The 12,343-nt window shown below is 34.7% G+C and overlaps 1 protein-coding gene across 1 annotated transcript in view; it reads right to left on the bottom strand.

Moving 5' to 3' along the window:
* Positions 1-9,872: 9,872 nt before the first annotated feature.
* LOC110783932 (uncharacterized) overlaps positions 9,873-12,343 on the bottom strand; it is a 25,813-nt gene continuing 23,342 nt past the window's right edge. The window contains exons 15-16 of the mRNA XM_021988324.2: positions 10,492-10,682; positions 9,873-10,367 (exon numbers count right to left, since the gene is read on the bottom strand). Coding sequence (XP_021844016.2) covers positions 10,148-10,367; positions 10,492-10,682 — 411 coding nt within the window. The 3' untranslated portion in view covers positions 9,873-10,147. The remainder of the gene's footprint in view (positions 10,368-10,491; positions 10,683-12,343) is intronic.

The raw sequence follows: 12,343 nt of genomic DNA, 5'->3' as shown, positions 1-12,343 counted from the left end.
AATATCCTGCGTGACAAAACCACGAACCCGAAAACGAGACACGTTATCCAAGAAATTGAACCTTACGTTTCTAGTGCCCTATCTAAAAATAAGTTGATACAAAGAAAAGTTACTTTGGGATATTTTAATGAAGCTACAGATCTTATTAATGGAATTGTTTCCGGTGATTTGGTAGTTTGTAGTAATACCCTTTTTGCATCTGAAATTAAGTTACCTCCTCCTGTATTTTCTGGACTTTTTAGCGTTGAATCTGATTATAAATTCGCTAATCAATTAATTACCTTGAAGCCTAAGAACTAAGAACTAAGAACTAAGAACGAGGGGAAGTGATAAATCCAAGGAAAATTATACTTCTTCCAAGGAAATCCACATTTTTTTAAAGTTGATTTCCTTGGAAGAAGTGAAATTCTTCCTTGGATTTATCATTTCCCAAGAACGAGGGACGTCAATTCAGCTTAGTTTTATCCATTGAACGGGTAATATGTTCGATCTATAGATTTATAAACTTGTAATTAATTTCAAAAGTAAAACTATTTTCTTTCTTTCTTTTGGTCACTTAGGAAAGAAATATGATCCGCACCATATTTGTTTTTTTGTTCAAATAGCACCCCATGTCCAACTTACTACAAGAAATTGTACCATTAACGACAGGAAATCTCGTTGCTAAAGGCCAATAATCGTTGATTAATGATGGGATTTCTTGTTGCGAACCCGCCATAAAAGGAGGTCGTTGTTAATGAAAAATCCCGTCGTTAACCCGTCATAAAAGACATTTGCGATAGTTATTCCCGTCATTGTTTGGTTGTTAAATTAGCCCCGTCGCAAAAGGTTTTTACGATAGGATTTAACCCGTTGTCATTAAAGATACAAATTCTTGTAGCGACTGACCTTGAGAACAAGAGGTAAAAGATGTTCCTGCAGGGCTAGTGAAAGGCTTGTGAGGGGAAACTCACTCAACCATGGCAGCAAAATGTTGCTAATTATGTGAGGGGAAACAATGTTTTTAACAAATTTTTTTTTTTAAATGAGTCACGTGTCAGTTAACGCCGGAAAATTGGCGTTGATCACCGGAAAATGGTTTTTGGTCCTTATTCACAAAAAAAAAAAATTGGATTGGGCATTTCCTCATAACTTTTTTAAAAAAAGGTCATTTGTCACAATATTTGGATTATAAAAAGGTCATTTCTGATAAATTTTCCTTTTTGTAAAGTAATTATTTTCATAATAGTTCAATGTTATTCACTTATTTGTTTGATTTTGTATTTTGTGAATTAACGTAAATTTATTATTTCAATATAATAGTTTAGTGTGATTGGCATTTTATTTGTACACAGTAAGTAACTTAATATAATTTATTTCACATAACTTAACGTAATTTATTCGCCCAAAATAACGGATTTTGGCTTGATTTTTTTTGACTCAAAGCCTTGACCCGAAACGAGCCATTAACAGTTACGGCCTTGATGAACCATGATTACGTATGTTTATAATCACCAATAAATAAATTAAGTTCAATTAAGTTCATTATTCAATAAGGTACATAACTTATTTCTTATAAATTATTATCAAACATTGAATAAATGACTGAACGAATAAGAATAAATGACATTAACCAGAATAAGAACAAATGACTGAACTAATTCATCAAAACGTTGTCTAAGAGATCAACTTTGCATGGTTCACTACAAAAAATTGTACCATTAACGACGTAAATTGTACCATTAACGACGGGAAATTTCGTTGTTAAAGGCCAATAATCGTTGATTAATGACGGGGTTTACCTGTCGCGAACCCGTTATAAAAGGGGGCCGTCATTAATGAAAAATCTTGTCGTTAACCCGTCGGAAAAGACATTTGCGACGGTTGTTCCCGTCTTTGTTTAGTTGTTAGCCCCGTGTCGCAAAAGGCTTTTACGACGAGATTTTTAACCCGTTGTCATTAAAGATACAGATTCTTGTAGTGTTATATTCCTTCCGTTCTTGAGTTAGCTTTTACTCCGGGGTACTCGAGAACGGAGGGAATATGTAGTGCGCGCAATGTGGAGTTTTTATTGTTACCTTAATAAACCGGTTCTCGGGTACAACAAAACTCTTAGCTCCCATCTTTTTTGTTTCTTTTTAAAATTTAGCTGTTTCAGGGACACTTAGTAATTCCTCCACTAAAAGGGATTTGCAATTAAAAAAAAAAAAAAACTCAATATGGAAAGAGGATTAACATTCAACATCAGAGAAAGTACGTACTCCTAGAATAAGGATTTGAGTTTTTTTTTTTTGGTAATGGACGTAGTAATTGTTAGTTTTGGCTACTATTTGTCTTATCTTGTTGAAATTGAAGACAATTTTATTTTAATTCAATTTTTTTGTTTAGTGTAAGAGCTCTAGTTGTTGGTATGTTAGAATTTGTTTAGAAAATGTAAGTGGTTAGTTGTAATGAGTAGTTTAATGATATATATTGGTGGGTTTGATGGTGAAGCTGTAAATATTGTGAGGTAAAAAGAGTAATGTAATAAATTTTCATGTCCGAAAATAGTATAAGCGCAATGCATGTAAAGATCATTATGAAACGGACTAATTAAAACGAAAAGTTTAAAGATCATTTTAAAACAAAGTTATTATGTGCATAAAAGTATATATCTAATTCACTCCTAAATATGTGCAAATATTTAGGATGATCGCACATATTTAGGATGAGCCTAAAAGAGTCTAAATATGTGCATAAAAGAGCTTGAATAAACCATAACGGACAACAATAGGATGATCGCATATGGTTGTTGTTAAATGTTAGTGTCTAAAACATTCATTGAGACGAATTAAACAAAAAATAAAATATAACCATATTTTCAAACAAATGTAAATCACATTGATTTCTTTTACTATATCTGGAGACCATAATGGATGGTGCATAATACCATATCTACGCATCTAGGAATAATGCGTTATGCATGTACAAATGTATCTATATATACCTCAACTAAGAAAAAAAACATACATTTTCATAAAATTCAATTCAATGGCTTTTTATTACAACCAAAGCATGAAACTATTAATTTCTATGATCCTTTGCATAATCTCTCAAACACATGCCGCCGGTAACGACGTTGCACTCGTAAAACGAATGTGCGGCGCAACAAATGCCCCCATCGCGTGCACTAGCTGCGTAAACAACGGCGGGAAAGTCCTTCAAAGAGGCGTGGACGTCATCGAAGCAATGCTCGATTGCGCGGATAGTGACATCACGAAGCTCGAAGAAGACGTGAACAAGATCCTCGACGATAGAACCACTGACCCGAAAACGAGACAAGTCATTCAACAAATTAACCCTCTAATTGCAAGTATTACATCTCAAGGTGGGGTGATACAAGAACAAGTTTCTAGGGGCTATTTTAAGGATGCTACAAAAAATATTAATGGGATTCTTTTAAATGATTTGAAAGTTTGTAGTCAAACTCTTTCCGTGTCTGGAATTAAGATACCTCCTCGTGTATTTTCTGGACTTTTTAACGTCGAATCTGATTATAAGCTCTCTAATCAATTAATTACCCTGGAGCCTAAGGGTAAGGACTAAGGGTGAAACGCGCGCTAAATCAGTTTAGTTTATATCAAAGGCGATTTATTTCCCCATTTAAGGGTGACGTACATATTCGATGTCTAGATATATAAACTTATAATTTTAAAAATAAAACAAATTTTTCTTTTAGTTGCTTAGGAAATATGATATCTATCTTTAAAAATAGACTGAGATCATAAATTCATAATTCAATACTTAAAATTGTATGTAAAAGTTACTTCTATTAAAGGAATTGTGACAATATCTTCTTGTTTGCGGAATTATTATATTAAATCATTTTGGTTTATATCCAAGGCGATTTCTTTGCCCATTTAAGGGCGACGTACATATTGGATGTCTAGATATATATATTTCCCCCGTTTAGAAATAGTTGCATCACTTTGACTTTATGCACTATTCATATATTAACTTTGACTCTTTTTTTACACATATATAAAATATAAATGCTATTATATAAAAAAAATGGTTGGATTAGTCTCAATGTCTACTTTTCAAATTATCAAAAAAAAAAAATTATTTTTACTGATGGATAATTAGAGATATTAACGGTCAAAGTTGTGCATTGACAAACGTAAAAGTCAAAATGATGCAACTATTTCTAAACGGAGGAAGTATATAAACTTGTAATTTTAAAAATAAAACAAATTTTCTTTTAGTTGCTTAGGAAATATGATATCGATCTATAAAAATAGATTAAGATCATGAATTCATAATTCAATACTTAAAATTATATGTAAAAGTTACTTTTATTAAAGGAATTGTGACAACATTTTCTTATTTGCGGAATATTATATCAGCTTAAAACTCTCATACAATAATGATCACAGGAACATATTAAAATAGTCTTTGAGACCATTATCATCGGAGGGAGGAGCCTACATTTAATTTGAACTAGTGTGTAGTTCGGGCGTTGTTCCGAGTTTTGACTTATATTCGGATTTTTTTTAAAATTATGTGCATGTACAGATGGTGTCATCATCAAATTACGGTGGTAACATAAGATTAGTGGCCGATCAACAACCTATGCGATCTGAAACCCCACATCCAAAAATCTAAACAAAGCCGAATCCTTTTCTTCAAAGTAATAACTCTACATTTATAAATTAAGTAATCATTCATTTTCTTGCATTCACTTTTATTCAATGTATTTTTTATTGTAAAAAAAATATATATGCTTATACCGAAAGATATTACATAAGTTGTAATTGGTTAAGATGGTAAGAAGTGTAACTTTTAACAAAGAGGTCTTGTGTTCGATCTTTGTTAGATGTTTTTTGGTTGTAATGACATATCATTATGCTAATTAGCTAGTAGTGACGTGGCGTAATAAGGAGAGGTCTACGTGACACGTATACGTTCTTTAAAACGTCTTTTAATATATTAGTATAGATTACGGTCAGTATAAGAAATAATACCATTAACAACGGAAAATTCAATTCCGTCGCTAAAGGTCAATAATCGTTGATTAATGACGAGGTTTTATGTCGCGAACTCTTCATAATGGTAAATCCCGTTGTAAAACACATTAATATTTGTTTTTTGTTTTTTTTTGAAAGGCGGTCTTAGAGCAACTCCAATGGTGCGCTACAAGGTGATGTAGCTAAGTTTGCCACATCATATTTCTAGCTACAATTATTTTAAGCTACAAACTTTCACATTGGTGGGCTACAATCCCTTGTAACTCCCTATATTATTTAATTCATATCTTTCCCCTTTTATTTTTTGAGTTACCTGCCCAAAATAGCTACAATATTTTAGTAGCTGCTGATGTCATTATTCCAACAATGGTGGGCTACCTGCTCATATATTCCTTTTTTTTTGTGAGCAAGTCCAGTTTCCAACTATTGGAGTTGCTCTTATTATTTCACTCTTTGTAATTTTAATATTAACAATGTCTTGACATACATATTGATTAAGATGGGGCTTACTATTTACCGCCCCACATTACTCAAAACCGCCCTAATATTTTACTTGTATAACCCTCTTTATTTACCCCTTTATTTTTAACATTTACCATTACCATTTCTTTTTTTACCGTTTCCCCCACCGTCGGAACATATATCACTGTCGGAGCACCACCGTCGGACCACCGCAGCCGGAGCGCCGCCACCGGAGCACCACCGGCGGTGCACCACCGCCGCCGCTAGAGCACCGCCGCCGGAACCCACTTCCAACACCACGCCGACCACCACAATGCGAAACAACTTTTACATGGCCGAGACTACCGGAGGAACTTCAAATTCACAAGAGGTATTTTTTTTTTCCGGAAAAAAATTTAATGGACTTATGCAATTCTAGTTCCGACCATGGTACAGACTTATGAGTTTTAAGTCTGTACCATGGTACAGACTTATGCAATTCCAGCTCCAACTATGGTACAGACTTATGCAATTCTAGCTCCAACCATGGACGGAGCTAAAACTTCATAAGTCTATACCATGGTTGGAACTAGAAATTCATAAGTCCGTTAAATTTTAAGTTTTTTATTTGTTGTTTAATTTGGTTAAATTTTTCCGAAAAAAACATTACTGACTTATGCATTTTAAGTTTGTACCATGGTACAGACTTATGAATTTTAAGCTCGTACCATGGCAGGGGCTTACAATGCATAAGTCTACACCATGGTGTGGGCTTACGATACACAAGTCTGTTAATTCACAAGATTTTTTTAAAAAAATTTTGTGTACTTAAAACAATTCATAAACTTATGCAATTCTAGCTCCGACCATGTTACAGACTTATGCATTTTAAGTTTGTACCATGAGACAGACTTATGTGTTTTAAGCTCATACCATGGCAGGAGCTTAAACTGCATAAGTCTACACCATGGTGTGAGCTTAAAATGCATAAGTCCTTACCATGGTATGAGCTTAAACTGCATAAGTTTGTGTCATAAAAATAAAATAAGTATTTTTCTTATATATTGAATATAAAAATTACTTTGTTTAAAGAATTTATTTTTTTAAATGGGCAGGTTCCGTTGCTAGATTTTGGAAGCGAGCTGGTGATGGAACGAAGAGGGGTGGGGGAACGAAGTGGGTGCCGGTGAAAGGGGGACAACGCCGACGAGGGGAACGAAGTGGGTGCCGGTGAAAGCGCCGGTGAAAGGGGTGCCGGTGAAAGGGGACGGTGAAGGGTGTGGTGGTGGTCCGTTTTTTACACTGCCGGTGAAGGGAGTTTCTCTCTCCTAAGAGAGAGGGAGGGTTGAAAAATGAAAAGTTACTTTAAATTAAATAAGGGTATTGATGTAAAAGAATAGGGCGGTTTTGAGTATATTGGGGCGGCTTTTAGCGCTCCACTTTACGATTTAGGGATTTTGTGTGATAATCGCGGATACAAATCAACCCAACCTACATATTCAACGCTAATAGGTATTTTCATTTAATTTTTAGTAACAATCTCCATTTATTGTTACTCCATTCATTTAATTATAATTACCACTTGTAAAATTATATAATTATGGAGAATTTATTGTTCCAAGATTGTTATTAGTGATGTTTGTGCGTAACTTATTCATTGAATTCGTAATTAGTGAAAAGAGTATCGTGTTTTCCGTTTTTCTCTCCGTATTGGGGTTTTCATGTAACCCATATTGTGTGCTTCATTTATTGTTTGTGAATTATTTATATTACCTTGTTCTTTTAAGGAACTACTCCCTCCATCTCTTTTTCTTTTTATACGTTTGATATTTTTCACGCGTTTTAACGATTAATTAATTTTCATCAAGATTCCTCAATTTTTTTATTTAAACAGGATAATTTACGTTTATTTATAATGTTTTCACTTTTATCAAAATTCTGATATGGAGAAATGAGAAAAATTTAATGTTCCAATGGAAAAGTGTGAGAGATTAAATGATCTAATAAATTTAATTGGTTAAAATAATAATTGGACACAAATTTTGATAGAATACTAAGTCATTTATGTGATAATATAAAAGGAAATGTAAAGAATATTTTGAAATACTCAAAAAAGAAAACGTAAAGAACAAAAAGAGACAGAGGGAGTAGATTTTAGCCCGTACGATGCACGGATTCTATTAAATTGTTATGTATATACCAATTAGATATATTTCGTATTAGATTAAATTAGTTTTTGATTTTGCATTAAATTTCATTTTAGATAAAAATAAAATAAAATATGAGAGTGTTTGTTTTTGGATGAAATTGTATATGCGTAATATTATTAATTAATTAATTTAAATATCTACGTGGAGTTTAATTATTTATCTACGTGTCACTCGACTTTTTTAATTCAAAATTAATTTTGAAATCTTATTTTTCATTGGCCGAAACCATTAGATTCCCTACATGGCGCTCTAATATTGGATAATGAGTTTTATTTATTTTATTTTAGATTAGTGTTTGATTTTGAATGGATTTTATTATAGATTTTTTTTAATTATTATAGTGTTTGATTTTAGATGGAATTGTATATATTAGTAATTAATTAATTAAAATATCTACGTGGCACCTAATTAATTATCTATATGGCAATTGATTTTTTTAATTCAAAAATAAATTAGAAATCTTATTTTTCATTTGCCGGAACCATTAGTAATCCTAGGTGGCGCTCTAATATTTCAGCAAATATGCCTCCTATATATATATATATTATTATACTTATTTGATTATCGTTCATAGTCGTAGTTTACAAACAACCAACCAAATCTTGTTCCCAATAGTTTAGTTTAATTAATTAATAGTAGAAAGAACGCTTGTCTCCCTGTGGATTCGATCCTGACTTCCCTTGCTACCTAGCTAGTGGACCTTAGGTTATTTTTGATTAGGTGATACGACTTTAACCTATCAAATTTTGGCGCCGTTGCCGGGGAGACAGTTTTATTTTCTGTTATTGATTGCTTATTCTAGATTATCTAATTCTGAGAGGATGTTTTTTGTAAAAGACGGGAGAAAAATGGATGTCTCCCTCCCCTTTTTTCTCCTTATCCAATTTACCCAAATTCCAAACAAGGAACTTGAAGTTCCCCTCCCTTTCTCTTCAATTATTTTTATCCAAACAAAGTGTTACAAGCTTTGCCTCAAAGTATGAGTTATGAACACGCTTCCCTTTAATGGTAGGGAGGGATTCGTGACTCGTTATTCGTCAAATAAATCAATGTTTCTAAAATTGAGAAGATGAAAAGGAAAATCCTCGGTGATATTAAATAATCAGGATACTGCTATGAGTCACACAAACTTACTCAACAAAATTAAAAACTAACCCTAGGCCCTGCCATCTAATCATGAGAAACGGGAAAAAGTGGAGAAAACTTGATACTCTAGTTTGAAATGAAAGAACTGATGACAAATAGTTAGATGGGATATTCCCTCCGTCCCGGAATACTTGACCTGTTTTCCTTATCGGGCTGTCCCTTAATACTTGACCTGTTTCTAAAAATGGAAATATTCTAACAATATTATATTATTTCCCACTCCACCCCTATTAACCCACCTACCCCATACTCCATACAAAAAATAATTAAAAATTCAACCCCTACTCTCCCCCAACCCCACCCCTTTACACATTTCCCACTAACTACATTAAAATAAAACCTCACTATCAACTACTACCTATTAATTAAATAAGTCAATTCAAATCCCTTAAACTCTGTGCCGGTCAAACCGGGTCGAGTATTCCGGGACGGAGGGAGTAATTCTTAGAGAAGAGCATCATTATTCAATGTTGAAATAATTACAATGATGGTGAATTCTTTTTATTATCTACTATTCCGTATTTTTCTTGTATTTTTCCATGAACTTGAGTACTCCCTCCGTCCCTTAATACTTGCACCGCTTTTCTTTTCGGGTCGTTTCTTAATACTTGCACCGCTTCTATAAATGAAAATCTTTACCAATATTATATTATTTCTCACACTTACCAACTATCTCACCTACACCTCTACTCCCTACCCAAAATCATTTAATAATTCACACCCCACACTCTCCACACCTCTTACACATTTCCCACTAACTTTTTTAAAAAAATACCCCATTATTAACTAACACCATTTAAATTAATAAGTCAATTCAAATATTTTAAACTCCGCACTGGTCAAACCGGTACGAGTATTAAGGGACGGAGGGAGTATCTGTTTTTTCTTTTCAAATTTCTAGAATTTCACGTTCTTAGTTGCTTTTATAAAACAATAACCATTTTTAGGGGCCTAAATTTAATACAAAGTATTTAGCACAATGGCCTCTACAACCTCTGGGCCGACCTGACTAACCCAATTTCCCTCTCTCCTCTATCTCGTCAATACTTTTCCTCCTCCCTTCTCTCTCTACTTGAAATACATTCTCCTATCCAGAAAATAAGTTTTATCTTTATAGTCAACTTACTCATTCATGAGATAGGGTAATGTGTAAGTTTATCCAAAAACAGATTACAATTCATTTGAAACATTCAAAATGACCACAGTTTTAAACCCTTCCCATTTAAAAACGTACATTGTATTGGATTCATTATACACTGAGGATGAGTACGTCTTAAAGAACTTATAAACAAACCAAGGGGAGAATCAAACACTGGCCTCATTAGTCACTGCCTCCAAGAAGACAGCAAAAGTTTCATTTGTTGTTCAAACAGGAGAAAGTGCAGCTACATAAGACCCATTTGAATACTTCACCGCCTTCAGATATGAGGAATATAATCCAGAATTAACCACAGCTGCTGAAATACCAAACGTATATGTATCTTCTTGTGAATCTCCGGTTGTCTCATCGGTATTAGTGTTGGATTTTTGGCTGACTGCTTCAATAGCAGCATTCAATCCCATGGTATTCGAGTCTGTCAAAAAGCTGCATGAAAGCCAGTTCAAAAAAGTTATTTAACATCTCAAGCCATCAAGTACAGTTTACAACATTATCTAGCCTATCACCATCTTCCTAGCCTGAAAATAGTAAAGGATAGTGGAGCACACACCTTGCCTCAAAACTTCTCCCCTCAGACCCCATTGCTGCGCATAGGGAGCAAATTATCCAGGGAGGAAGATAAGCATCCTTTACTTCAATACTGTAGCAGACACTACTCTTAGAACCAAGGAATTCCACATCTTTTGCCGCCAACCCTTTTGACTGCAAAGCATCGACTCTCTTGATCTCTTTGCATCTCACCTGCAGAATGACAATTCACAAGTTGAACAAATACGAAAACAGGCAGTTGAAATGGTTTGGAGGTACAGACCGTTTAGTTTGATTAAGACCACTTCCATATTTAAGATAACTAGGACCAACTTTGATTCCATGACCTTTAGTAGAGGTGGTACTTGGCATTTAAGCAGACAATTTACTGTGCATGGTCGACAATACTATACATAAAACAGACCGACAAACCCTAATTGTTCATTAGGAAGAGCAACTTGGTTCAAGTATTGCATTTCGGTAACTGTCAATTTCAGCAATCTGTTGATAAAGTTTACATTAAAAATTGACACCAAGCTGTAATGAACTAAATAGTAAAGGTTATAATGGGTAGTGCAAGTAGTATTAGTGCTAGAAGACAAATTAGGTAGTTAGAGTAGAGAGACTATAAATAAGGGAACACTAGGTTTAGAAGGCATGTTGAGAAATTGGTAAAGTTTAGGCTTTGGAGAGTGGTGACCTCAAGTCACTAAACTTGGAGATTGGTGGCCTCAAGTCACTACTTTCGTATCCCATTTTGTGTCCATTCATCTATCAACTAGATTATTGCATATTTCTACCATTAATTTTCTGCACCAAAATCTCAGTTCTTCACACTTGGTATCAGAGCGGTGCAGTTCTGGGAGGTGGTACTGATCTGATTTTCTGAAAAAAAAAGAAAAAAAAAAAAAGAAAAAAAAAAAAGAAAAAGAAGAAGTTAAGATGGTGTTTGCAGGATCTGATCAGAAATCCCAGGAGAAGTGGGATGAAATTTTCCAGAAATGCAAGGAAGAATTCGTGAAAAACATTATGGAAGGTCTTTCTCCGATTTTCTCTTCATTTCGGCAAGAATTGAAGGAAATCAGAGAGAAGTTTACTGAACTTAGAGAAGAGATACTTAAAGGGGAGAATGAAGAATTTGAAGAGGACGGCCAGGAAGATCTGAAGTTGATTGTTGAGGGTTTGAAATCAGATCTGGTGGAAGGTAGGCAGGGCAGCAGGCAGGAGAAGTTTTCAGGTACTTATTCTGGTGAAAATCGAGATGGTATGTCCAGTGATGGTGGTCTCCACGTTTTTATGAATGGAGTTGTTGAAGGTGAACCACCAACAGAAGGATTTGAGAAAGGCCGTGCTGGTGGTTGCGGATCAGGTGGTGGTCCAGGCTCTTTTACTAAAATATGTAGGGTTTGTGGTTGTCTGGGAAGAGAAGCAAATGGTTTCTCAAAAGGTGGATCTGGGGCAAGCGGGTCGGGTGGTGGACCCGGATATTTTTCCGATAGGAATACTGGAGATGGCTTTGTTGGGAGTATGACTGGTGGTGGAGGGTGGTGTATCAATGTCGGTGGTGGAACAACCGCTTGTGATGGAGGATTTGACAACAACCAGTGGGAGAAGATTGTGCCGCCGGAGCCTGGCGGAGGAGAGGGAGTCACCAAGGGTAATGTCGATGCTAGTGGTTCTGATGGAGGCCCGAGTGATAACAGAGGTGGTTGTTGTGTTGGCTACAGTGGTTTAGCCGGAAGTGATAATGGTGGAGAAGTTTGGGGATTTTCAGAAGTGGAGTGTTGGAGAAGCTTCACTGAGTTACTTGTTAGCTTGGAGAGGCAGCTGATTTTTGAAGATGATGATAGCAAACTGGTAAAGTGCAAAAAGAA

This window comes from Spinacia oleracea, chromosome 5, assembly GCF_020520425.1.
Source record: "Spinacia oleracea cultivar Varoflay chromosome 5, BTI_SOV_V1, whole genome shotgun sequence".
NCBI classification, from domain to species: domain Eukaryota; kingdom Viridiplantae; phylum Streptophyta; class Magnoliopsida; order Caryophyllales; family Amaranthaceae; genus Spinacia; species Spinacia oleracea.
The sequence above is the reverse complement of the archived record's forward strand: the minus strand, read 5'-3'. Positions and strand labels throughout refer to the sequence as shown.